This window comes from Polyodon spathula, chromosome 12, assembly GCF_017654505.1.
Source record: "Polyodon spathula isolate WHYD16114869_AA chromosome 12, ASM1765450v1, whole genome shotgun sequence".
Classification (NCBI taxonomy): Eukaryota; Metazoa; Chordata; class Actinopteri; order Acipenseriformes; family Polyodontidae; genus Polyodon; species Polyodon spathula.
Genome location: NC_054545.1, coordinates 36,719,539 through 36,746,990, shown reverse-complemented (window position 1 = coordinate 36,746,990; position 27,452 = coordinate 36,719,539). Strand labels below are relative to the sequence as shown.

Below are 27,452 nucleotides of genomic sequence, written 5' to 3'. Positions count from 1 at the left end.
TGATGCTTTCTCTTCAGTGGTTTAAGAAATGTCACTCTGAATTTCCTGCAAAAGGAAAATAAACGTGCAATCGAGCACTTTGTAACTTTACAGCAAACTTGCTATAATATAACTTGCAATTTCTAGTGCTAATATAAATTTGTCATGTAACTCGGTTGAAAGACATTGTGCACGGCATATTGGGCTATTTCATCTGGATGACAGTCTTGCAATTTGTTTCTGCCTGTCCAATGCACGGATCACAAAGCTGAGATGTGCGTTCCTTCTATAAACTACAGCCAGTTGTATGTTTCAGTCTGAGACTAGCAGTCTGCTCTCCCTGATCACAATTCTAATCAACACAGCTTCCCCATGGTAAAAGCATAGCAAAGTGTAATGAAGGACAGAGACATGCATGATAAAGCATAGGTGCTGTAAGAGTTAGAGTTGTTTTAAAAATACTGCGCTGCACTTTTAGAAGGGGATTTTATAACAATATCTGTAACCTTTCAGGTCTTGTGTGACTACTGCGAGATTGTGAGGTCCCTCTGTGATGGACACTGATTTATGTTCCCCTGGTACCCTGCACCACAGCAGCTTCTATACAACCAGCTGCCTCAGGGCTCCGTTAATTATCAGGAGTTGAACTCGTGACTCTGACAGCATGCCAGATTAGCGGTGAACTGAGCCCTGCTGCACTGTGCCTGTGGGAGAGCTGATTCGTACCTTTCCATTATCAACACTTGCATCTCATTCAGAACTTGCTGAAGGATCCACTTCAGCTCCGCTTGAGACTGATGCATATAAAGCCAGGAAAGAGCTCCATTAAGTGTCATTTTCTTGTCTGCGCCTCACGACACAATGTCAAAACATCTATCCACCTCTGCAGTGTCACGCTGCAATAGCAACACCTGCTGGGAGAGGAGGGGCTGGTTCAGCTGCAGGCTCTCCCACAGTCGCTAGTGCCTGGCAATCAGCAGTGTTCATTTTACTTTCTGCTGATGCCTTCAGGTGCTGGCAGGTGAGGCTGGCCTTCGTTGTACTCCTGAAACTGCAGCACACCACACCGCTGTGCTTGGGCACTAGATGGAGCCAGATCTAAATCTGTTTCTTTTTTTGCGGCTGAAAGACCAGCCTGCCACCTGCTCAGAGATGACAAACACGCATTTCAAACAGCTTTTTGAAAACCTGCTATTAAGTTATTAACACATATTATAAAAATAACTCTGTTTCACAAATGCAGGTTTGAGGCTGCAACTAGGGAAGAAACTCCAGCATGGAAACAGGAACTTGTGTGTGTGTATGCATCTCTCTGGGCTTGGTGGCTCTGTTTTTTTTTGTGTCCAACACTGCCGAGAAGCCCATGCTGCTTGCTTACTAGTGGTCTTGCATTTAACCTAGCCTGCCCCATGCTGTCTGTTTTTGGTTTTTTTTGGGGGGGATTTGAGTCCAATCTAATGAAGTTTTTTTCACACCCAACGTAACAAGCTAAGTCTTTGTTGCTGTTAATAAACTGTTTGGTTTGTAAGGGAGCCTGTTTTGCAGTAGCCAGTTTCCAAGAAAGCTAGAGTTTGTTTGGGTGAAATCCTAAAAAAAACTTCCCCCAGCAGGCTCTTATTAATTCAGCCTCAGGCTTCTGCTGTGGCAACACTTCTAAAATAGCACTGCCTGTCAGTGGAAGGCTGGGTGGTGTTGCTATAGCAACATGTTTTTTTTTTTTTTTTTCCTCTGGTTAGGAATTGTAATCAGCCTCAACTCTCCCGTCACCGATACAGAAAACAGAACCCAGCATCTTCAGAGTAATGTGAGAAGCTCATTAAATCAGAACGAGAATATAATTATCACTACGCAGACCCTGCTAGTTAATCAATTCAAGGAGAAAATAAATAATAGACACTGAAACTCAAATGCAGTTATTTTCTTGGCTCTCGTTGGGCTGTTTTCTCATTTTTAATTGGCTCTCCTGGTTTTTGTTTGTTTCTATATTAAGGGTTTGAACCAGGAGCTCTGCTATGCTGCAGGATTGAGTACATGAACCCCTGCAGGAGGTGCTGAATCCCTGGTGACTGGGGTGTAGTGGAGCTTACTGCATTCACCAGTGTGTATTGCAGCAAAACTTCTAACTGCCTAGTTTAGTGGGACCCGGGGATTAAACCAAATTGTTCTGCTAATTGAGGTACAACTGTGAAATGGCTTGCATGATTCTCCCAATCAAGAAACCCCTTAAGCAGGTGTGCTGCCACCCCTTTACAATTATAAATACTACTAGAGATGGTCACGCAGGACAGAAGAGCATTGCTCCTCACTTCTGTATATCTTGTGGTTCAAAGCTACAAGTTTGTATCAGGCTTGTGTCCTGGGGCCTCATGGTTTTCTTTGAGACGTTCTCGGGTGTTCTGGCTTCGTGGATTTCCCCAGATCAGTTTTGGTATTTTAATGAACACCACTCTCGCAGTGCCCAGAGATAAGCCCCCAAGGAAGATTCTTCCGTACAGCAGAGTGGAAAGCCTCCCATTATTTAATTTGCTGTGTTTACACTTGTCCTACTTCTAAATGAAGTGGCCACATTATTAATTCTTTACTACAGCATGTGTCCAGATCGACGCTAATGGGGGGATGGGGGGGGGGGGGGGGGGGGGGGCGGGTTCAGGGCAGCTGGGCTTTGGGATGAAGAGGTTGGGGTTCAGATACCTGTCTCCTCTTTTTTTTTTTTTTTTTTTTTTTTTAAACCTTTTCATGCATGGTGACCTCATGGATGACGGATACAAAAACTCGTAGTTTTGATATGGTTTGCAGGGCGTGCTGATTGCAGTGACCCATTCCACTCGTTTCACAGTTCTGCTGTTTGTTTTATATTAGGAAGTGGTGGTGGATGGGGGACACGGAGCGCTGTGAGGTAGGAGTTTGATGATCGTTGACATTTTGTCCCGGAAGCGCCACTAGTCGCAAAAAGGCGTTGCGCTCATCAACAACCAATACATTGCGCAAAATAAACGGTGACTGTCTGCGGCCTCTCTGACGAAGCCCCTAAATGTATTTGATCGTTTCAGCTTTAGAAAACAAGACCATGACTTTTCGACCACTCGGTCCAGGTCATGGTGACTATTCTTTGCTTCCTTTTGTAAAGGAAGTCAGCAGCTGATCAGAAATTTGCAGTACACCAGCGGGTGACCTGATTGGTGGGAATCTCCGACTCCTGCACCTCGTTGTTGCCGGGGAGGAGTCATGTTCTAATTCAGCAGTGGGCAGTATTGTTTGGTAATGCCAGGCCCTTAGTGTCAAAGCCAGGGGCCGCATGTCGGTCCCCTCGCTGTGGAGTCACCGCCCCGTTCAGTCCACCAGACCTGTGACGTTCAGAGGATAGTTTCTAGGTCAGTACTCTTCTCTATGAATAATAAGTGTCGGCTTAAAAGAGAATTATTTATAGAGCCTAGGATATGAGCTAATCACTGACAAACCACCCCAGTCACTGCCTTCCTTCCTTCCTGCCTGCCTGGAATGGTGTAGGGAGGGATGGGGGCATTGCAGTAGGAGGGTGAGGGGGCTGTGGAACCCAGATCCTGTCGTAGGATTTAGTAACAGCTTGGATAACAAAATAAAAAGTGAATCGCTCCAGGATATTATTGAAGACAAGTTGTTCCCTTGTGTTTTTTTATTCTAAAGTTACTAAAGGATCACATTACCATCACCACCTTTAATTTCCCTCTCCATCCCTCTGTTTCTCAGGGGCAGCACTGAAGCAGTGATAAAGCAAGCTTGTACTTGTTTTAATCAATCCTATTTATTTTCATTAATTTTCAGACGGCATAGCTTGCACGGCCGAGACAAAGCACTTCATTTTGAAGAAGCAGAAGAACAAGAAGCAGCAGCGTCTTCCTTTGGCAGCAAAAGCCAATCCATGTAGATTACTTGAAATGACGTTTCCAGGGCTCTGGCAGGGCTCATTTGGCTCAATTTGTTACGCTGCGCTGCTGCCGAAGCAATTTGATACTGAGGACTGAATTCTAGATCAAAGAAGAAACAGAAACAGAAGAAACAGAAACAAAATGCTGTGTCTGTGACAGGAATCGCTTATACTAGTAAATCAGCAGTGACATCCACAGCTCGTTGAGAGTGGGTGGAAGCATGTTCCCTTAGGCAATGTGAGCCAGCAGGGACAAGAATATCTACTGTAACAGGGGACCACGAGGCTTTATTTATTGAGTGTATAATATATATATATATATATATATATATATATATATATATATATATATATATATATATATATATAAATAAAAATAATATATATTAACAAGCTCGGGCATTTAGCCTGGAGATCTGTTGCTATAGATTGGGGTCTGTTCAGTCGATCTTAGCAGTTTAAATGCTGCTGTTGTATAAATCATTCAAATTGAGTAGATTTGTGTTGGATTTATCAAGCATTCTGCTGAAATGCAATTTGATCATATGTATTATTTAAGTAAAATATATTAAGCTTGAAAAAACAGCCAAAGTGTGACTCGTAGGGTTAATTTTAATAACGCAAAAGCGAGCCTACGTTGTTTGCTACTTGTGGTGTAAACCATTTTATACCAGTTTATTTCTTTCTTGTAATACAGTGCTGATTGCATTTGGAGGTAAAGGCTTGATGCATGTGGCTCGCAGGGTCTATAGGCGAGTGAAATGGCACAGTATAAGCCATTAACACTGGAGCAGATGACAGAGCTCTGGTCCTGGAGCTGCTCCTAACCCATCCACTCTTCTCTCCACGCAGGGCGCTGTACACATATGAAGACAGCACTGATGACCTGACACTGGCGTCTTCAGGGGGTGAGTTCTTTTTAAACGCGAGGCAGAAGAACGCAGCCACAAAATAAATAAACTGCAAGAGCCTCTGGATTTCAAATTATAAAAGACAATGACAGAGAAATGCATAGCGGCCAGGCAGACCAGCAGGGATATGCTGCAAGGAGGTGCTTGTTTGCCTGCCCTCTTGCATAGTTTTCAGGCTGTACAGTATCTCTGGAGACCAGCTTCTGCAATTAGTGATTGAACTTTAGCAAGACATTCTCATGGAGAGTATCCGAGTATAGTATGCACGTCACACTGCTGAATTTGCTGGCTGTTATTAAAAGGCAAAAGCACACAAGAGCTTCTGTGAACACTGGTATCCTTTAACTAAACCCTAAACGTGTACCTTTCTGTTGGCTTCCTGTCCCTCTCGTCCTCGGACGCCTCTGTCCCCAATGGTGAGTTGTGTTTTTTTCTCTCTCTCTCTCAGATGGGGGTCTGCCAGAGATCACAATGAGCTTCGACAACACACGGGTCATGTACGGCTTCTGCAGCATGAAAGAGCCAAACGCTGTACTGCCACGCTACGTCCTCATCAACTGGGTGAGTGGCAAGCTCACACACACAGACGCGCAGACACATACACACACAGACAAGCAGATGCACACATACAGACACACAGACACATAGTGGAATGCTCCTGTAGGTGTCGGTATGGTAACAGCTCAAACATCTCTTTCTCCAGGTTGGTGAGGATGTCCCGGATGCCAGGAAGTGTGCATGTGCCAGTCATGTGTCCACGATCGCGGAGTTCTTTCAGGTCAGTCTCACTGAGGTAACTTCTCGCACCCTATCCTCTTACTGCAGGGCTACTGATAATCAAATTGATTACTTTTGCAATGTTGACAAGTGTTTTTTCTGTGCTGTGCAGTATAAATTCACCAGTCATCATCAGGTCTGTCATTCTTGTCTTGAGAGTTAATTTTACTAAACTTTTGCGCCAGTCTTTGTATGAGTCTGCGTACAATGACTAGAAGGAAGGGTTTCTGTTCAATGCAAATAAATCTCATCACTTCCTCTCAAAAGCATCGCAGTATAGTGTAGAATAAATACATGTGGGAAAACTTATCCTGAAAACCCAGCCAGAATGATGGTACTGTTTTTGACAGTATCTGCTGTTGCTCAACAAGTCAAAACGCTGCAGTTAGTGCTCTGACCTTGCAGATACATCCTTGTAAACTTCTATTAGTGTGCACGTTGAAGCAACAGAATAATGCAGTGTGTGGAATAGTGCAGAAAAGTTTCCCGTATAGTATAGCATAGGCAGGCATTGTAAAGACCAGCAAGGCAAAGTAAAGCATATTGAAAAGAAAAAAACAGGCCAACCATGTTAAGCTCTAGTAAATGCATAGCAAAACTGTGGGGAAAGCATGGTGAAACTGAAAAAAATACCATGGTAACTTTTTAAGGTGTGTTTTTTTTTTTTTTTTTTTTTTTTATATAAAGGCTAACTATATATTTTTTCTTACTTGTTTAAATATCTTATACAGGAGTTTGGACTTCTGTACCCTCTGAAACAGCAAGATATATTCCATTGACTCACAGCAGCTGTGAAGGGGCAGACCTTATAGTGGCACTCCCCCTAGTGGTCAATCAGTAATGAATTAAATGAGAAACATTTTGACTCAGTCATTTTCGTATTGTCTTCAAAAAGTCATTTTCTTTTACAATTTATATATAAAAGGGGGACTAGTGTGGTATAAAACCGAGATGGAAAGGGAGGATGATAAGAGAACATACACAATTAGATACTGAACACATAATAAAGTGGACAGCTGTTTGGGTGAACCAAAGCCTGGGTCTAGCGAATGTGTTCAAATTAACTGACTGATGAAGCCCTTTTCAGACGATGCATTCTCTTTATATCCCCAGTGCTGTCTTTCACTGGCCTGAGGGCTGTTTGTGAAATTTCAGTTGTTCTTGTAGTTTAGTGTGCAGAAGATTCATTCCGAGTCAGACAGACGCCTACTCTCTGATGTGTGCCAGTAGCACAAATGGAGACTGATTTCAGGGTCAGGGCGCTGTGAATGGAAGTGCAGCAGAACATGTACTGCAACTAACTTACTACTAAACGCACCCACCGGCCTGCCTCTGCAGGGAGTGGACGTCGTCGTCAATGCCAGCAGCATGGAGGATATCGACCCCGTGGCTATCGGCCAGAGACTGACCAACGGGACAGCTGTGATCGCCAGTCCTGTGCTGAGCCGACTGCGAATAAGAGAGGAGGAGCAAACGCAGCCTGTGGTGAGGGAGCGCTTTTCAATGTGTGTGTGTGTGTCAGTGTGTGTATTGTACAAGATCACATTGGATATAGGTGTCCAATCAGTCTGGAGGGCCGTTCCACCCCAGGTGTAACTGTTGGAATGCAATAATGAACTGCTTTAGGGTCTGGCTAGAGATTGAGGTTCAGTTGGGTCAATTAACCACTTCAAAACCGGAACTGGAACTATGAGCAGGACTGGAAGGGCCCCACCCCACCCCACCCCTGTTACCCTGAGTGAGGTGCTTGTAATAATCCCACCCCACCCCTGTACCCTGAGCAAGGTCCTTGTAATAACCCATTCTCCTGCGCCAGTAACTCGCCCAAACGCCCTGTCTCTTCCAACAGGGCACCTGCTATGAGAAGACGAACGCTGAGATCGAAATGAAGAAGATCAATAGGGAGGAGTTCTGGGAACAAGCCAAGGTGTGTGTGTTTGTGTGTGAACACAAGTGCTCTGCAATGTGGGCCTGGTGGCCAGAGGGTACTGAAACTGTAAGTTCTCATCGTAATCAAGGGCTTTCAGAACTTGCTGGCAGAACCTGCCTTCTCTGCGCAATCAAGAGCAATGAAAGTGGCCAGCAGAGCCGAACACAATTAACTTTTGACATGGACGGCTAGTTCCAGCTGCACATTCCGATGTGGCTTCTTCTAATATCCTGTCAGCAAGTGATGTACACTTCCCTGTGTGCTGGAAGCTACTTTCTTTTTAAACTGTCGGTGTAAATCTAGAGAGAAGCGAATCAGAAAGGTCATTTAGAAGTAAGCAGCGTTGCATGATAGCAACCCTTAATGATTTGGTGAAATCAAAGATACTGATACGCATTCCTTGAACGTCCTTCCCTTTCCCTAATTACCGTTCAGTTCATTCTGTCTCATAATGAGATGAGAATGTTTCAGGCGAATGTAATTGAAATGCAGTGGATGAAGGGATGTGGATGCTCATTATGAATGTGATTGAAATACAGTGGATGAAGGGATGTGGATGCTTGTTATGAATGTGATTGAAATGCAGTGGATGAAGGGATGTGGTGCTCGTTATGAATGTGATTGAAATGCAGTGGATGAAGGGATGTGGTGCTCGTTATGAATGTGATTGAAATGCAGTGGATGAAGGGATGTGGATGTTCATTATGAATGTGATTGAAATGCAATGGATGAAGGGATGTGGATGCTCGTTATGAATGTGATTGAAATGCAGTGGATGAAGGGATGTGGATGCTCGTTATGAATGTGATTGAAATGCAGTGGATGAAGGGATGTGGTGCTCGTTATGAATGTGATTGAAATGCAGTGGATGAAGGGATGTGGATGTTCGTTATGAATGTGATTGAAATGCAGTGGATGAAGGGATGTGGTGCTCGTTATGAATGTGATTGAAATGCAGTGGATGAAGGGATGTGGATGTTCGTTATGAATGTGATTGAAATGCAGTGGATGAAGGGATGTGGATGTTCGTTATGAATGTGATTGAAATGCAGTGGATGAAGGGATGTGGATGTTCGTTATGAATGTGATTGAAATGCAGTGGATGAAGGGATGTGGACGCTCATTGTTTTATGTAGACTGCAGCGGCTGGGTGTGTCTGAAATGGCAAAGATGCAGAGCGGGAGCAGGGGGTTGACTGACTGCTCTGCTAGGACAGGACCTGCGCAGTCCTTCTCATTTTAAAAGAACAGCTGCAGATGCACGAGGACTAGGACGAACATCTGAATGCCAGATGTATTGTAGTTTATTGTGCTGAGGTGCAATTGGGTGACTGCCTGGCTCCACAGCGCGACGAGGAGATGCGGAAGGAGGAAGAGAGGAGGAAGGCTCTGGAGGAGAGGCAGCGGTTTGAGGAGGAGCGCATGGAGCTGGAGAGGAGAGAGCAGGAGGAGAGAGAGAAGAGGTACCGTGAGAGGGAGATGCAGATCGAGGAGCACAGGTAACCCCTCCCCACCGGCACGACCTCCAGGCCATTCCAATTGCAGTTGAACCTTGGCACACACCTACACAATTGGCATCATACCATATAGTCGATTTTGATTTATATAGTATGTTTCTGTATTTAAATAAAGAGAGGAAACGTGTTCATGTGTGTAGTTTTGTAGTGTAATGCTAATTTATAGTTGTAATTGCTGCAGCATAATTATAAGTGTGGCTGCAATTGAACAATACAACTTTTGTGATTGGAATAGCAATTCTGCTGTAATTGAACATTATAGCATTGTGATTGGAACTGCAATTCTGATTGACACTGGCTGTTTTTTCTCTTGGACAGGAGACAGCAGCAGAGCAAGGAGGTTGAGGATGTGCAAGAAAGGACGAAAGACCAGTCCATTTTTGTAAGAGAAAGCTGTCTGTCTGGATGTAAAGCATACCTAGAGAGGACCTCAGACCTCCAGCTGGCTGGGGGGCGCTGTGGGTTTCCAACCTGACTCTCGTTCTTGGCTTCACTTTGCACAATCGGCCCTGCTCACATGGACCCCACTGGCGCAGTGCATGTGAAACGTTCCCCCGTTCTCAATGCCCAGCGTACTCTGCGTAGAGATATGCTTAGCTGTCTGTCTTCTCACTCTGCCTGTCTATCTGACTGCCTGTCCATCTGTCTTGTCTGTGTCAGCTGTCTTGTGAGGATGCTGCAGATATTTTAATGAAGCTCAGATAGAGTATGTCAGTCCCTATAAAACATTGAAACCAAGATCTGTATTTCAAGTGCAGTGAGTGAAGTCCACCATACCTCCAGTTTGTACAATATGAGATTACTAATAACATTGTAATCTGCACCATACCACAGCACTGCAGTGCTTGGCAGGAAGGTATTGAGGGTTGTGTGAAAACTACAGAGTTGACTTTCCATTTAACAAACAAACGAACAATGAAATGGCCTTTTTAAAAACTCCTACCGCATTTATAATCAGTACAATGTAAATGGCATCACTTTTTATTGAAGTTGCATTAGCCCTCACACATCCCTACCTAGTACTGGAGATAATCAGTTGACATGGAGCCCCCTGCTGGTAAGAGATGGGAATGACGGTTTTAAAACGCTGTCCCCCTTTCTCTTGCTCAGGTAGAACAGGAGGAAGAGGCCAGTCAGCAGCTCAAGAAGATGGAGTCGGAAGTAGAGGTGGGTTGTTCTAGAGAGCATCCACACGGGGGTAGCAGTTTAGACCAGAGTGTTTGTCTTCCTTTTTGCTTTTTTCTGACTTAATTTTTTTAATTTTAAATTTATGTTGATTATCTGGAATGTAGCCAGAAAATGAACGTCCAGTCAAAACGTTTGTCTTTGAACTTATTAGGTGTCCTTTAGTAAAGGGGTATTCTGCAGGGCCATTCCACTCCAGGTCTGGATGCAGGTTTAATTGGTTCAATGAAATAGTTTAGAACTGGGTTGGAACAAAGACCAGGAGTGGAAGAGACCGCTTTGTCCCTTTCGTGTTTCTAAATCTTGACCTCTATTAACCCCTTACTTCCCAGCATCCTATAATAATTACAATTCCTGTAGTGCTTTAGTAGCCTCAGTCTTGAATCCACCAGTCGGCTGCACCGTTGAAAATGCAAATAAATCGGTGATTTTGAAAGCTGTTAAAAGAGCCACAAAGGCTCAGTTTAGCAGGATCTACTGGCACTAAAACCCTGATTGTTACCTTGGCATTGTCAGTGGGGTACCCTCCTGGTAATGCCCTCTTATAAGGACACAGCTATATAGGGGTTGCATGTGGAGTGTGACTCCTCCTCCTCCTCCTTCAGCAGAACCCTGAGCCCTGACTCACTCAAGTAGATTGCACACTGTGTACCCAGGTTATAAAAACATACCGTCACGGCATCAGTTAGACTGCAAAACAACACCAACATGGTACCCAAATATAAAGTGATAAAGTGAAGACCCTAATGAAGGCACTCTGAACAGTGTGTGTCAAAGCTTCATAGTTTCACACATCCTGATGAACACTAATCCTGGTCTAGCCAGAGACTGTAGTGCTAACTGGCCTGTGAAACCAGCCTTTTTTTTTTAACTTGAGCTTCTTTAATCTGTTCCAACACATCATTGATAAAATATGCGGTCCATGGTATTCTGTTCAAATGAGCTTCTCACTGTGGCAACAGATTAATTGAAGTCACTGTTAGTTAGTCAATTAAATTGGCTTCAAATGAAAGCAGTTGAACAATCGCAACAAGTATGTCTAAATTCCAATTCTTTCACAAGGAATTTGAATTGGGAATGGATTTTAAAAAGGAATTTGAACTGAAAAACAGGAGTGGACCCGGAGTGCGTAAGCAATGTACATCTCCTGATGGATGTCTTTCTGTGTGTGTCCTGCAGGAGGCAGCAGCGATCATCGCGCAGAGGACAGACAACCCGCGCGAGTACTTCAAGCAGAGAGAGCGGGCCGTGGCCATCAACTTTGACAGCTCTCCTCTTTCCAGCCACAGGGCAGGTAGGGTCACATGGTTCAGTCGCCGTGGACCCAGTGATGCAGGGTGTACTGTCCTTCAAAAGCTTGTCTTTTGTTTTGTGTGTTTGAAAAAACATTACTGATCCATCTCGCACTGTGGACTGTGTTGCTGAACCATCCAACCCCACAATGAAGGCCAATACTGATTGGCTCCTACGGAAAGTCCCCCTCAGCATTAAGGCCACCCCTGTATTCAATAATAAGGCATCCCTTTCCAGTCCATCTCCTAAAGTTTGAGTTGCAAAGTTTTCAGTTGACCCATTTGAACAAGGAATTTTCCAAAGCGCTGTTTCAAACGTACCATTCAGGATCCCTTGCATCTCGAGGTGTTTGGAAGATCATGAACAAAGTTTCTGTTGCTGTTTTTGCGTGTCTCCAGTTACTGATAATGGCATTGGTCAGTCTGCCAAGAGAACTAGCAGCTATTCGCTGGTCAGTGCTTTTATAAGGGTCGTTGTACAGTATTACACCAAGTACAGCAGTAAGGATCTGGGACTAGGGGGCATCGCATGCAATGCTGGAACAAGTTTTGCCCACATTTGAAAGCACAGCTTATTAAACATGTTGTGGTGGGAGTTTTAGCCTGGGTTTAATCAGCCCTGTGTTCTTCCTCTATGCCTGAATTCCAGTTGGCTGCGTGGGGAGAGAAGACTAGCTGCTCTCCTCACAGATCTGCAGCTGGGGGGGGAGTGTGTCCCGCAGCCGTGAGAGCACTCTCCATACCCACAGCAGAGCCACTGCCTTGTTCTTCTGGAAGAGAGGAGGCAGGAGTCCCCTGCTGGCTCTGAAGCACCAGTGCGATGACTTTAACAGCAATGGGCAGGCAGTTACTGAAGGCATGACCTGCAACATCTGCACCCTGCATGACTATCTTTCTCTTTTCTCTTTCTCTCTTTGTGTGTGTGTCTGTCTGACTGTCTTGTCTGTTTGTCTGCCTTTCATTCTCCCTTTCTTCTCTGTCTCTCTCTCCCTCCCTCTTTCCTTCCTCCTCTCTCGCCCGGTCCCTTGCGACCTCTCTTGCACTCTTCCATGTACAAACACACACACTCCACTATTACTCCCCCTGCCTTACCTTGCAAACCCCACACCTCTCTTCTCTTGTCCCTGGCTTTCTCCTTGTCCCGCCCCCCTCTCTCTCACACACTCACGTACACACTCAATCTCCTCTTCCATCTTCCTTTCACATACTCCCCCTCCTCCCTCTCTGCCTCTCCTCTCACACACACTCCACCTCCTCTCTCCCTGCCTCTCCTCACACTCTCTCTCCCCCTCCTTTCCCCCCTCTCCTCTTCTCCATGCTCCTCTCTCCCTGCCTCCCCTCACACTCCCCCCTCCTCTCTCCCCACACACTCTCCCTCTCCTCCTGCCTCCTCTCTCCTCTCCTCTCCTCTCCTCTCTTCTCCTTGGCCCCCCTCTCCTCTCTCAGGCCGCTTGGAGAGCCCGTTCTTGAAGCTGCACCACAGTCTTCCTGAGCCCGCCTCATCCCCCCCTTGCTCCCTGCAGCTGTCGCCCGCCCTGCCCCTCACCCAGCTGCAGCCCAGCCTGCCGGGTAGGTACTGCACTGGCCCTGCCTGGCTGGAGGGCTGCTACAGTGAGACCAGCACCTCGAGCTAACAGGACTGCAGGATGGTTTCTATACCACTGCAATAGTGGGACAGGTGCATCACTGTAGTCATTTACTGTATAGTCCTGACAGACACTCGGGGGTGTGAGTGCAGAACTATCACATCGTCCTTCATGCTTTATTAGTATATATTAGCAGAGATAGTTATCCATCCATATCTTTAAACAGTCAATCATGAGGTCTGTAGAAGTGCAGCACTACAAAGAATCTAGACAAACATTTCTACTGTGTTTGTGTCAGTCCGGATGTGCTTTTGTGGATTAGGTGGATGTTGATCATGTGCTTTTCTACCTGCTTATTTGTTACTAACACACTTGCTTTTATTGGCATTGTTTTGTGTTCTACTTAATAAAAAAAAAAAAAAAAAAAACATGTTCAGTATCCTCCTAGAAGCTGGGATTTCACTAAAGCACTGACCCCTGAATGTCTTTGCAGATGATGACCTCATCAATACCAGCTCTGACCGGAGCCCCACCCCTCTCTTATCCACACCCATCCCCAGAATCGTGACCACGCCCATCTTTGAGGAGCCTGAGGATGACACGCAGCTGGACAGCCACAGCGACTGGGGTGAGTAAAGTGGACAAACAGAGAAAACAAAGTCTGCAATAAACGAGTTACTTTTAGTCGATGTTTTGTTTGCAAATAGCTGCAATGCCACTAACTAGAACAGCTAATCTGCACAAGGACACTGTGTCCTGGCCAATGTGTCTAATTCCAAGGTTAGCCTATGTCAGGCATGGGGGAGCTCAGCTGTTGGTTCAGGATCTGTTCCTTAACGCCCCAGTCAAGGGGTCCTTGTGGCATCATAAACTGCAAGACTGAACAACATGCCACTTCAAGCTCCATTCAGATTGGCCAGGGCACTAAAGCCTGACCATCAGTTTTCATTTCAAAGTAGTCTAAAATTCATCTGATTTGCCAATCAAATTAGAATCTTATCATACCATATCTATTCTATTTCTGTCACCTGAGTTTATAAAATGCAGTTATTCAGTAGGGTTGTTGTCCTTTTAGAAGATGTTCCTTTACTTAATTCAAACAAAATGTAATAGAAGATAGTTGGTAAGTCAAAACACTCATCAATGAATTTGCTAAGTTTCTTTTAGCAGGTCTGAATTGGGCACAGTTTGGTGTTTTTTCTAGATTTTGGAATTTTATTGCTTCCTTGCAGCAGCCCCCCCACCCCCAGAGCCTGTCCTGCCCCCCTGTGTGGACTCATCCTGGGACAAGCCTGTGCAGAGCGTTGCCCCTCAGATACGCGAGGAGGAGCCCCTCATCGCAGACTTCCGAGAGATGACCCCCATCCCAGAGCCAGTGCCTGCACCCCAGGACCCCACGGGCAGCCTGCTGGACCTGTGGGACAGCCCAGCCCCTCAGTGTGCTGTGGAGCAGCTGCCCCTGCTAGTGGAGGCCCCTCCCCAGGACCCCTCCTCCGCGGCCCCCCTGCCCCTGCACTCGGAGCCCCCTGCAACAGAGGAGACCTTACTGAGCTTTGACGACCTGCCTGAGCCCCCCGCCACATTCTGTGAGGCCAAGGAGGGGGGAGACAACCCCCCCAGCCTGGTGGACATCGCCGGCCAGCACCAGATGACACTCAGCTACCAGCATGCTCTGCAGGAGGCATCACTGTCCGACAGCCAGGACAAGGGGGAGCTGCTGATGACCAACGGAGAGACGCTGCAGAAGGAGGGGACACAGGTAATCATAGAGAGGAGGAGAAACAGGCAGCCAGGTATTCATGGTTAAAACACAGTGAAGACTGATGTCTCTAAAAGCGTTATTATTTCTGTTATGCACCACTAGAGGGCAGCCCAGGGTAAGGACTGTAAGAGGTGCAGGGTAGACCACCAGTGCAGGGATGTCAAGATTTGGATCTTGGGTTTCAAGATTTTATTTACCTGTTTTATTGTGGAATAGTTTAAAAAAAAAAAAAAAAAAAAAAACCTAAGAGAAATTTGTTTTAACCCTTTTCATGCATGAAATATTGAAAAAAGCTTAAAAAAAAATAAAAAAAAATAGTTGTTTTGGACATATTTAATTTTTCAATAAATGGGGGAATTTTTAAAATTTATTTTTTTTTTCTTATCGTAGGCGAGCGAAGGATATTTCAGCCAATCACAAGAGGAGGAATTCGCCCAATTGGAAGAGAGCTCTGCAAAAGTGGCCCCGGGACCCATCTTCTATAACAAGCCCCCAGGTGACGATGATACTAATAATACTGCTGCTGATAATGGCAGTTGGCATGTGTAGTGGGAGGATGGAGATGAGCAGGGCTGGGGTTACTCACAATTCAGTGTGGCTCTGCACAGAGAAGCTGAGCTGCTCAAACTGTATGAAATGATAATATCTGCTACACACCATGTATTGCATTATTCTAAATCACAACTACAAAGATCATGCTCAATAGGATTTGCTACGAGTGTGTAAGCGCTGGATAAGTTGCAGTGGAATTTCGGCAGTGTGATTTGTCGCTGCGCGTGGCAGCTGATCGCTGTGTCCTGTTTGTTTTGCTGCAGAGATTGACATCACCTGCTGGGACACGGACCCAGTGACAGAGGAGGACGAGTACGGAGCAGAGGAGTGAAGAGGGAGAGACCCCGAGAGAAACACTTGTCTTCGAAAAACTAATAATGTAACAATAAGCCTTGCATCAAAAATTCTGTAAAATGAAAAGAAAAAAAAAAAAAGCTTTGAGTTCTTGTTAAAGGTGCAGCCTGTTTTTAATTCATTGAAAAATATCAACCGTGGGGATTGTGGCGAATCGTGTTGGGAAGGATCTGCTTAGAAAAAGAAAAACGAACTCGCCTGCTTAAACTTACAATCAAACTTTTGATAGCCTTGCATTAGATATTGCCTTTGATACAGAGTTCCTGTCTGGTGTAGTGGACAGGGCTACACTCGCGTGTTTGTGATGTTAGGGATGAGAAGCCCATAGAAGAATAAGGATACATTTTAAAATAATAAATACACTATTTCCACATCATGTGCCATTTTCTTATTTGTTATCATATTTTGTAATTTTTGATACTTGATCGCTTCAGGGCTAACGAGAAGACTAGCTTGAAGGGAACTGGAGGGTTTGTTCGATCTTTGTTTTTTATAATTTGGGGCAGGGATTCAGGGAGGCCTCTCCCCTTGTGCCAGGTTTACAGGACTGACTCCCTGACTGCTGTACCCTATGTATTTCAGTTAGAGACACACTGCACTTCAAAATCATTCAATCAGAGTGTTGAAATTCATATACATACTGTGCATATCGATTTGGGTGGTTTAATTGCATGCTCTATTCAGTGTTTAGAGGCTCTTTACAGCACCAGGTTCACAGAAGAGGAGGCTGTGTTTGAACCCCTAGCTGCTTTTGGTCTTATACACCCTCTGGAAATCAGGCTACAGCAATTCAAAATCCTGAAGCAGCAACACTGTGCCCTTGTATTCCTGCGTCTCCAGTTGTTCCAGAGGGGGTACTGTTTTTTGTTGGTATTGTATTTAGACGATCTGCCTATGTTAAATAAAACACCCAATGCAGTCTCCATTGTCGGAAATCAAGCTCTTTTTCTGCCGTGTTTCAGTACTTCTAGTTTGACTTGCGCTCATCTCTCTGTGACACAAACCCTGTCAGGGGTGGAATGTGGGATATTATTGGAGTTCATCAGTCCTGTAATACCAGACCTGCACAGAGGGGGAGCTATTTACATATCAATTGGAAAGAGTGTGCTGTGCAGGATCGGAAACTAGCAATAAAAACAATCAAATCAGTATTATTAATACTAATGTTTACACCTACTCTAAAGAATGTTTTCTGTCCCAGATCACTGATTGTGTTGGGATGGTGTGGCTTTCCTTGGGAGAGAACAGGATTAGTTTGTGAATGAGGGAAGGGAGAGGACGGGCTGTGGTTTTTATGGGGCGTTTTTAATTCTTTTCAGCTTTTTTGGGGGGGGGGGGTGTCAAAATGATTAAAATGGAGCCGGCGTCTTTAACATTAACTCTGGCCCTTTTGAAGTAATTCTACTGCATTCTACTTCTTTGTTATTCTTCACTTCTAAACTCAGTGGATATGTATAATCCGTTCTCTCCCTCCACGCTGCTAGATGGTACCCCCTTGAAAGGCTAGCAATTTCCTTTGCCTTTTTTAATTCATATCTTTCTTACCTTATTTTCTCATATACTCCTTTCTTCTGTCCGCTTCTCACGCACTCTGTTTTTCAAAATAAGCACAAGATTTTTTGGTGACATGCTAAGTGCTGATGTATGTTAATAAAAGAATTCCAGAAACCTCCATGCAAACGTTTTGGTTTAGTTTTTTTGTTAGTAAAAGCCGTTCAGTGTTCAGACTGGCAACTACCACTTGAATATCTTTACTTGGTGTGTGTTTTCTCGATTCTACCTACAGTACAGTCCTGTTAGGAATGCTACAGGCACCTTGCCCCTTGAAACCTGCGCACGTATTCTCAGAATGGTATGTCAAATGCACAAGGACAGAGAGAGCTAATAATAGGACCTCGAACAGAATGAACTGGAATTTAATCTGCAGTTTGCCAGTGTACTGAAGAGGCAAGCAGAGATCAGAGATCCTTAGCAGCATCACTCCTTCCTTCTCTATGTAGCTGAGATCCAGCTGTCTGAGAAATGAACTGGAGCATAATAACACAGCTGTGTTGAGGCACTACTTCCTGGAGCTACTGACCTGCATCTAGACTGAAACACTTTGGATGCACAGACCTTGAAACGCAGTGCAGCAGCAGCTGTGACCAAGCCTTAGCAAGAGCTAGCCTGCTGCAGTAGAATGAAACAGACTCAGCGGTTAAAATGGGTTCACTGCAGAAAGAAAAAGAAGCAAGGGCACATCCTTTTATTTATTTCCTCACTAAAGTTTTTTATGCTAAAAGTTAAAAATTCAAGAGCAATACTGGAATAATAAAATTTCAATGGATTGTCACGGAACTACATTCTTAAAATGATCAAATTACCCAGATATAGGACTGAGTGACCAGCAATTTCACCAGTTCCATGAAAGCAATAACACACGAAAGGTGTTCCAATATAGTCCAATAACCGCACGCCTGGACCTGCAAATTAACAGTGGGCTTTTAAAATATTTTAATTAAGCCACCTTAGTCATACACTTGAATTCATAGATTTTGGTTCTCTTACAAGAATATAGGATGTTCAAATTCATGGACTGATTGCATGACATGACTGTTCCAGGAAGCAGCAGCAACTTCTATGGACAAGAAATGTCAGCATATTCCAACCTGAAGCACAAAGGCCTGTGACATCATTGCTTCCGCTAACAACAGCTAAGAAAACTGATGTAAGAATATTGGCTAGCACTCCTTTTAAATGAAAAGACCAGTGCTGCAGCATGAAGTACAAGAGCTGTTATAGAGGGAGGATCGCTCTATTCTGGGCACAGATGCTGGGAATGTTGTTTAGTTGGGTCTGCATTATGCCACTCGTCTTTATGCCAGCTGCAGTCTATTCAGCTAACAAAATAATTCCATGAATCATACAGGTCGTGAACTATGTAGCTCTCACAGGGGCAGCAGGTATTATTAAATAGTATAAAACACACTCTGGGAACATTCAGGCATAAACATGAAACACAGAGTGAAGGCCGAAACAGAAACAGTTTCCTTTATGGTTAAACATTTTTTTTTTTTCCAGAACACAATCACACTAGCGTTTTAGTTTTAGGAATCTGGAAAGTCAATCGCTAACATTCATCATGGAAAAATAAATAAGCTACACCATTGTGAGCGCACACATCTGTCTGGGAGAGCGTGTGGCTGTTCACCTGCATGGCAGTGCAGAAAACAGCATCTGCCAAACTGAACTAATGGAATGCTAATGGAGTGGAATGAACCAGCAAAAACTGGAGACGGCAGTAAAACAAGAGCAGCGCAATAACCCGTCTGATACTGAGTGCAATAAATAAACTGGGTAGGGTGTGCATACTGTCTGGTAACGCTACAGCGGAACACACTGAATCACTGGACCTGCACAGCAGCTGCACAAAGCAGAGGCATGATCCTGGCTCCCCCCGGGACCACCTTCTTTACCTTTCCTGTAAGGTTTCGAATGATTTACACTGGTTTTAGTACCTCGATGTTCAGTGCTTGTCTTCAGTCTGGCTGCGTTGTCTGTGTGCTTTGAGATTTTGGTTTCTAGCGAGATTGTTTGCATTGGCATAGAGGAAAGCTGCGTGACGGAGAAGGCGACTGGGCAGTCTTTAGAGGAAGTGTCTCGAAGGCAAGCACATGTAAATATGAAAGGGATGCGGAAATCTCATCTGTAAAACTGATAACAAAACCGAAAACATCCATCAAAAGGTTATTTAAGAGCATATAGATAATGTGCTGCAGAAACAAAGCATGTGGCTCTGAAGTAGAAACTCCTTTCAAGGACTGATCCTGCAATCCAATGCACTTTACTGATCGATTTATTTACAAGCTACAAAAACTTTTCAGAAACCTTTGGGATTTGAACACATCTCCTCTTTACCTTAACTTGTCACTAGCGTACTGGAAATGTTAACCATATTCAGCCACACCAGACCCCTTGTGTCTATACTATAAAGTAGTTAGACTAATAATGACAATGCATTGCAACTTGCAGATTCACTTGTGCACTGCACCTGCAATTTAAGATCACTGTATTAATTTCATTGTAACAGAAGCGGAACATCACAATCACTGAATTTGTATTATTCGCTCTAGTCACAGAGTGCTTACCCGACACTGGCAACACCCTGTCCCAATTGAATGCACTTTCATTGCTGTTTCTCACATGGGGGTCCAGGTGACATTTTGACAACACAATTAAACTGCCCCACCCCCCTACTCAAAGTCGTCCGGTAGGGGGCTAGCTTCCCTCTCAGGGGTAACCTTGCCCTCCTCACACTGCCGTGCTCCTGCCTATGACTGGGAAGGCAGCGGGCAGAGCTCCGGTGCTCTCAGCCGGGAGGTCGGTGCGGTTCAGATCTGCAGTGGACAGCAGTGTCCCCAGGGAGTTCCACTGTCCCGCTCCAGGCTGGTGTATGGACGAGGTGTAGGGATGCTCCGTGAGGACTGGCTCAGGGAGGGGCTTGTTTGTTTCGGGGTCCTGGTGTTTCCGGAACCCCCCGGCAGCAGCTTTGGTGTAAACGCCCCCCCGGGTGTCGGCCAGGACCTGAGTGTAAGGGGGAGGGGGGTCTTCCATCATCACCGCTTCCTCATAGCAAGGGGGCTTCCCGATCACTTCTGCAGGGAGACAGAGAAAAGCAAACAAAACGACAATAGTAAGCTGATGACACCTTTTTATGCTTCCTGCTCTTTGTGTTACCTTGGTACAACCCCTTCCTTGTAATGTGTGCACACCAGGTTACAGTACCAGATAAGTATCTGAGGGTGAGGTTTACTTTGGAATAGGCAAATTCTTTCTCACTTCCTCATGTGGACACATATTGTATGTACTGCCCTGAAACATACAGTTTCGAGCCAGATCATTCTTTCAATATCGCCATTTGTGTGCCATAAATATATTTGCAGATGATTCACAAAGCTACTTTCACTGTCCTAGTTTTTATAAAATTGGGGGATATTAAACAACAATGATATCATGTTTACTTAACAGCCCTGGGTGTTTTACAGTGGAGACATGCTAAAAACAGCTTGTATAACAATCTACAGCTGTGGCCAACAGTTTTGTATCACCATATAGAATGAACTAATTTTGCTTGGTACATTAACATATTGAATTACACAACGCTTTGTAGTTTTCCATATGCAAAAATTGTAGGCGACTAACTTCCACCCACGAAATAACACAGCAGCTGCATTCATGTTGAGCAGCTGCATCCTTGAAACACTTCAGCTGACATAGCGGTCTACCTGCATTAACTCTGCAAAAGCAACATGCTGTACTCAGCTGAATAACTCCTGTCAGGGGTTTAAAGCTCTGCACATGTTAAGCATGTGTGGCTGGGCTATAGACCTGCACACTTTGAATAACTATAAATATTGCTTGGATTGTGTAATAGGGCAGGGATTAGGCAGAGAAGCTAGAAAGCTGTGGCTAGGCTAAACAGGGTATACAATATGAATAACCTCCTGTCAAAACCAGAACAGCTGCGAGGAGCTGAGAGAGAGAGAGAGAGAGAGAGAGAGAGAGAGAGAGAGAGAGAGAGAGAGCTGCTCAATGCCCCACTCTCACCTCTCTTCTGTGTCCCAGTCCCCTGCTCTGAGATTCCCTCTCACACATCTCCGCTTGTGTTAAATCAGCATTTGTTTTCTTAATCTCCTGCCCATCCAATTACACTCTCCTCCCTTCTGAGCTGATTTCCTATTGTTTGCTTGTTTTCCACCTAGCTGAGAAGAACTCAGTTAATGTGCTTAACACCCTGTTCCAGGACCTGACAGACAAGTGCAAAAATGGACAGCTTTTATTGTAATCCTCTAAACACGCATTAGCTTAGCTTCAGTTGAGATTCCAGCAGTGCGAGGCCCTGCATGGCCTTACCGTGTACGTTTTCCCAGGCGCCGGGGGGTTCCCTGTGGGGGTATCCCCGATACGCCAGGGCGTCCATCTCCAGCGTGCGCAAGGTCAGCTCTCTGAGTCTCTCCTCGCGCCTCCTCTTCACCCGTCGCTGCATGTAGCTGCACAGACAGCACAGCAGGACGATCAGCGCCCAGATGAGCCAGAAGCCAGCGAAGCAGGTCAGGAAGGTATAGGTTCCCTGGGACATCCCCATTGTGAGCAGAGGGGTCCCACTCGCCCAAATCAGCCACAATCAAATACCCGTCTCCACACAGGCTCACAGCGCCTCAAAGTGACGTTTTAAAACAAACCCCTGAGGCTTTTAATCAAGCCAGATGCAGCATTTTAAAAAATATTATCATTAGTACTTGAAGCACGCAAATTAGTCAGTGCTGCTTAATTTACCAGTGTGTATGATAATCCCTGTATGTTGTGTAACATCTTTTCTGTCTCACACTACATCGCCACATCTCTCCCATCTCACACTACATTGAAACTGAAGGGGCTGCCTCCTGGGCAAATGAATGGCTCAGGTTCCTAATAGACAAGCTGCTTCTAGGGCCAATGCTATCAAAGACACCAAGAAACCAGAGCCAAGCCAGCACAGAGTTCAGGAGAGTTTAAAGTCCTGGTGCTTTCAAGATCCCTCAGAAAAAACTCCTGATGGATTACACTGCTAGGAATCAGCGATCCTAGCCAAGGATGAAAAGGAGAGAAGATAAACTAAACAATTGCTTCCATCCCAGGCATGCGTTCTGCTGAAGGCCGGATGTCTAGTGCTGTAGAACACGGGTCCAGGTGAAACATCAACCTCCCATATTGAAGAAGTGTGTGACTCAGCCAGAAACCAAGCCTCCAACTGGACTGCAACAGAAAAGAAGAATCACGGCATGAGAGCAGATAGAAGCTACAGTACTAACCACTGTCTAGTTTGCATTAGCTGCCACAATGTACAAGTGAGAGCTCAGTCTCATACAAAGACACATTTCAAATATCCATTAATGAGCAAGGGGAACCCTAACCCTTTCTAACGATTGCCTCAACAGCAATTCTAAAACAAATAATAAAAAAAACCACAAGACATTGTGCTTGTGACAGTTTAAAGTAGATAGCTTTGGGAATTTAGCCCAACATGTCAATATTTTTTGGGCCATCTCTTGCGGTCTCTTTTTTTTTATGTCTACGTTCCCAGGCCTGGATAAAATTAGAAAGTGTGTGTGTGTGTGTGTGTGTGTGTGTTTTCTTTCTTACTGTTTTATAAATAGATAAATAAAGACAATGTTATGACTTCCTATTTAGTCAAGGCTGGTGCATGTGAATCACTCCTTTTTTGGCGCGGTTACTCGTCTCCTACAAGTCTGCATTGCCAAGACCATATTCCACCCTTTGATTTATTCTCAGTGCTTTGATAACTCCACAATAAATCATAATATTTTCTGCTGAGAAAGCAGACAGTTTGGCTGGGAGCTCTGGAACCAAAGCAGACCCTTTTGAAAGAACACAGAGCTGCTCAGCTTATTTCACCAGACTTAAACTCTGCATTTGCAACCTGCTGCTTTACTGTAGCCCCCTGCAATGCCTCTACCCTGGCAATACTGAGCTGCAGGACATTTCTACTTACCATATAGGGAATAGAGGAAAAAAAAACAAAAACATTCAACTTGATTTTTTATTCTGAAACACCTTTTGACAAACAGCAGAATGAACTTTACCATTGCCAGGTGTTACCAGCCAAGAACATTATGAGCTAGTATTTATCCAGATTCTGGGTTTGGCTGCTGCTGGTCTCCATGGTGAGATAACAATCTCACAGACCTTTTCAAGATAGTTCTAGAGCTGGAAATAAAAGCAGACCCTCGTGTATTAAAGTTTTTAATTTTTAAAGGGTTGTGCACGTGTGAATATTTTTAGATAATCTTGCTCATACACAATACGCGCGCAATAAACATATTTATATATTTTAAAACTGCATTTCGCTTTTGTGCGGATAAGCTTTGCCCTGAAGGTAAACTGTTGAACAGCTGTTGCTGCAGTTAGGAAACCCTGCTGTATGTATACTCGGCTCAATGGAGAGTCAATATCTCTCTCTCTCTCTCTCTCTCTCTCTCTCTCTCTCTCTCTCTCTCTCTCTCTCTATATATATATATATATATATATATATAAACAATTAAACATATATATATATAGATAGATAGATATATAGATAGATAGATAGATAGATAGATAGATAGATAGATAGATAGATAGATAGATAGATAGATAGATATATAAAGTACACGTTGATACCTTTCCTGCGTCCTCGGCGTTGTTCTTTCGTTCGGAAAGCAGGAAGAGAATCGCTATCCACGGCATCCAAAAAGGTTTCTTTCATACGCTTGACTGTTTTCACATAATTGCATTTGCTTACTCGCTAATGATATGCACCTCTTTCTCTCTCTCTCTCTCTCCCTCTGTTCGAAGACACCGGTCGTTATTCCCTTGTCTGTCCAAATTCATCACATTCACAAGGACACCGCGTAAGCCTCAGAAGCACGTCTGCAGTGTCTGCTTCAGAAGTGTACCCAGGCACACGCACCGCCGCCGCAGCCAGAGCACTCTTCAGGTTCTGCTAGGCTCACAGCCAGAGATTTCCCTTGTGTTCTGTAAACATACAACCCCCCACCGCTGTTGCGCTGCTGTCTCTCTCGCCTCTGTTCAGAGTGCGCGTCTCCGGCGAAAGACGGTTATTTCCACCTCCCTTCATCATAAACTGGGAGATAAAACTTTCCGACTATTCTGGCTCCTCCCAACACACAGTAAACCTTATTTAACTATTTCCAAGTGATTTCATTTCTGTAATGTAAACTGCTTCGTCAAGAAAATAATAATAATTCGTGTTAAAAGTGTTTCGAGGCGTAGTCGAAAATAACCCAGTCACACTACTGCCAGCAGTAAACACCTAGGCAACACGTTGGGACAAGAGAAAATTATCTTATTGCACTGTTGGCTGGTTAGAGGAAAGGAGGGACGAATAATGTGCCAAAATGTAAGACTATTCTGCCAGGAAGACAAGATTTTTTGCGAAGACACTGGGCTACCCAATTGTCCATTGTTCTGCTCCCAACAGAGGTGTACCCATCTCAACCCCACCCCCAACCTCACCAAATGGACAAACAACCCCGCAGAGTCCAGCACTTCGCTGCAGCAGTACTGAATTTAAAATGAAAACATTCTTGGAATCTCGTCCGGCGTTTACAAGTCATCGCACTGGCAGCGCAACCTCTTGTATGCCCAGGTCAGTCTGATCTGCTGAGGGACGTCACTCGTCCCCATTTCATTAAACCCGAGCCGTCTTTCTGCCTGGAGCACAATGCCAACAGGTGGCTGGCACTCTGTCTAGTTCACCTGCATCCTCTTGCTTTTATTTGAATCATCACGGTGAGAGTTGGATTTAATAGCAGTACAATCCAGCAAGTATAAAGCACAGTAATACGTAAGATTGAGAATGTGTTTTCTTCTTGAATAGTTTCTTAGCTAACATGTGCATTACCTTGATTTTGATACCCGTGCCCACGGAGCTCCTTGTTCTCTGCCTGCTGTTTCATCTACACAGAGGCAGACCAACGTGACTGCATGTACACCCGTTTCCTGTTAAAAATTCAGAGCATGTTTTTACACTTGCATTCTGCTTGTGTGGATGTAGGGTCAGGTGACGTGGGGTCTTAGGCTATTATGTGTCAGCAATTCAAATGCAATTCTATATGATCTAACAGAAGATGTTGCATTTTCCTCAACTTTATGCACTAGGTTCAACTGGGAACATAAAAGGCATTGACAACAAATGTTATCCGGTACGTAGTCATGCCGACAGAAGAATGAGGCATTAATTCAAGGCTGGCCCTTATCTTCTGATCCTGTAATAATGGAGGGGCTGATGTAACATGAAATGACTCAGCGCTGTGATCTAGTGATTAGGTTAGCTGAGGTAGGAGCGAGCAGGAGTGTGAAATACAAAAGGAGTTACTCACCTTGTGCTAGCTCATGTCCCTCAGCTCTGAGTCGTGACATTTACTGGAGGAGAGAGGAGAGAGAGGAGAGGGAGAGGGGAGAGGGAGAGGGGTGTTGGGCTGGCTTCAGCTCTTCCTCAATGAAAATGAATGACACAGCTTCCTGACCGCGAGGTGGTAATGAAGTAACACTGGTGTGACTTGTGCCAATAACGACACCGTGACAAATTAGAAATTTTCTCTGCTGACTTGAGAACCAATGTCATGTCTGCTTTGCAGGGTTGCACAACACAAGCACAGTGATTTGCAGTCCATGCACAGCCATCTGCCCAGTTGAACATGCAATAAGGAGACAATGCTTCTACCCTCAGAAATATTACAGCACCCTCCCACAACTTGGGGAGATTTAGATATACTGCTCCCAGTCAATAATGCCACATCTTCAGTAACTTGTACATATGCTATATGCTGTGTTTTCAAAGTTTCCTTTTTTCTTGTACAAGACAGTGATCACAATAGTGGAAACACTGTATTAAATAATGTAAACACATTCCAATGTGCTTGATTAGTCAGCAGACTGAACCATAAGCAACAGCACACAATGCGACATGGAGTCGAGACCCTTGCACGCCCGAGATGTTCTGCGAGAAGCAAGGAGTCATTTCAAACAGCTGATCAGTGGATTGGCTTCCTTCAAGGAAGCTACTGTGCTTGTAAAACACTATAGCAAATAACATGATGTCTGGAGCCTTGTGGCTGCACTAAGACAAAGGCAGGAGCTGCAGGCTTTTTCATCCAAATCACTGCAGCATTACATAAATTAAAGAAGAGGGAGGGGGAGCATTCGACTGCTACTGATAAGGGATTATGTAGCTGCTGATGGGCAATGCATGACACTGGATTTCAAGCAAGCATTGGAAAAGATTTACAAGGCAGCGAGTCCAAGCTCTCCTGATTTATATATAATTCATTAATATGCAAGTGTGTAAATACTGTGGTACAATACAGAACAGTGTGTTCCCTTTCAAGTGGAATGACAACCATTACCGAATGGGAAGAGCCTCACTGACCGCCAGTCACAGCATATATAAAAAAAGCTGCCCTATGAGAGCCCTGCTGTGAGGAGGAAGTCCCACCCACCTCCTGCTGAAGAGGGTCGGCCTCACAGTAGCATATCGCCATTTTCTCTCTCCCTCACTGAGACTGGTCCTAGATTGCCCCGTGCTTTCTTTGTTCCGAAAATTGATTGATTTGTACGGTTTCTACCTACAAATTGAGGATACACGGTAAGCCACATAAATGCTTTGAGATTGGTTATTGCCTTAGTTTTGTGTCAGTATTTATACTGATTAGAGTTGGTTTCGACCCCTCTTTTTGAGATTGCCAATTTGTTTTTGTTCTCTTCACTGCCTCGTGTAGTTGTTTTACCGTTGATAAGAGCTATTGTGGTGCTGTAGAGTGGCCCCGCGGGCTTGCGGTGCTGTCCTCTACGTCGATTTACTCGGCCTCAGCTACCTTCCAGCTCGGGCCTACGTGCCCCTCTCAAGCCTCCTAGCATGGCTACGCTTCCTCTCAACGCCAACACCGATTGACTCGGATATATCAGCACGGCATCAACAACACTCTCCTTGACACCAACCACGACGCTGACTTAACCCAGCACTGGCTTGAACATCCTCGAATCCGACCCCGACGCCAACTGACTCGGCACTGGTTGGAAACATCTTCGGCATTGACCTCGACGGCGATTAAACTTGGCACCGGTCAGAACAGCTCGGCACCGACCACGCTTCCTCGGCGCCGACGCC

General features: G+C 44.8%; 2 protein-coding genes across 9 annotated transcripts in view; one reads left to right on the top strand and one right to left on the bottom strand.

Moving 5' to 3' along the window:
* The window catches only part of LOC121324334 (drebrin-like), a 35,914-nt gene extending 18,492 nt beyond the window's left edge, over positions 1–17,422 (top strand). Inside the window, exons 1-15 of one of the 6 annotated variants that reach the window (XM_041266064.1) lie at positions 4,097–4,121; positions 4,736–4,791; positions 5,243–5,355; positions 5,498–5,587; positions 6,910–7,056; positions 7,421–7,498; positions 8,848–8,999; positions 9,336–9,399; positions 10,128–10,184; positions 11,382–11,496; positions 12,941–13,063; positions 13,574–13,708; positions 14,313–14,839; positions 15,233–15,338; positions 15,658–17,422. In XM_041266064.1, the coding sequence (XP_041121998.1) occupies positions 4,120–4,121; positions 4,736–4,791; positions 5,243–5,355; positions 5,498–5,587; positions 6,910–7,056; positions 7,421–7,498; positions 8,848–8,999; positions 9,336–9,399; positions 10,128–10,184; positions 11,382–11,496; positions 12,941–13,063; positions 13,574–13,708; positions 14,313–14,839; positions 15,233–15,338; positions 15,658–15,725 (1,833 nt within the window). In that variant the 5' untranslated portion in view covers positions 4,097–4,119 and the 3' untranslated portion in view covers positions 15,726–17,422. Of the gene's footprint in view, positions 1–4,096; positions 4,122–4,735; positions 4,792–5,242; positions 5,356–5,497; positions 5,588–6,909; positions 7,057–7,420; positions 7,499–8,847; positions 9,000–9,335; positions 9,400–10,127; positions 10,185–11,381; positions 11,497–12,940; positions 13,064–13,573; positions 13,709–14,312; positions 14,840–15,232; positions 15,339–15,657 lie in introns of those variants that run through there. The other 5 variants (XM_041266067.1, XM_041266062.1, XM_041266061.1 and 2 more) reach the window with 5 other exon arrangements.
* A 556-nt stretch (positions 17,423–17,978) lies between these two features.
* On the bottom strand, positions 17,979–25,287 carry LOC121324727 (proline-rich protein 7). 3 transcript variants are annotated; one of them, XM_041266868.1, is made up of 3 exons: positions 25,188–25,287; positions 21,641–22,522; positions 17,979–20,382 (listed from the first exon to the last, which is right to left on the bottom strand). In XM_041266868.1, exons 2-3 carry the CDS (start codon positions 21,870–21,872, stop codon positions 20,039–20,041), a joined length of 576 nt encoding a protein of 191 aa, XP_041122802.1. In that variant the 5' UTR covers positions 21,873–22,522; positions 25,188–25,287; the 3' UTR covers positions 17,979–20,038. The 3 variants fall into 3 exon arrangements, with proteins under 3 accessions (XP_041122802.1, XP_041122803.1, XP_041122804.1); XM_041266869.1 differs by lacking the exon at positions 25,188–25,287 and adding an exon at positions 23,945–24,033; XM_041266870.1 differs by lacking the exon at positions 25,188–25,287 and adding an exon at positions 23,945–24,022 and having other exon boundaries at positions 21,641–22,517.
* Between the last annotated feature and the right edge of the window lie 2,165 nt (positions 25,288–27,452).

Excerpts from the sequence above, each read along its gene's own strand:
- LOC121324727 (XM_041266868.1), bottom strand. The coding sequence starts at position 21,872 with ATGGGGATGTCCCAGGGAACCTATACCTTCCTGACCTGCTTCGCTGGC. Across the intron at positions 20,383-21,640 it reads CGCCTGGGAAAACGTACACG|AAGTGATCGGGAAGCCCCCT; the intron begins GTAAGGCCATGC and ends GTCTCCCTGCAG.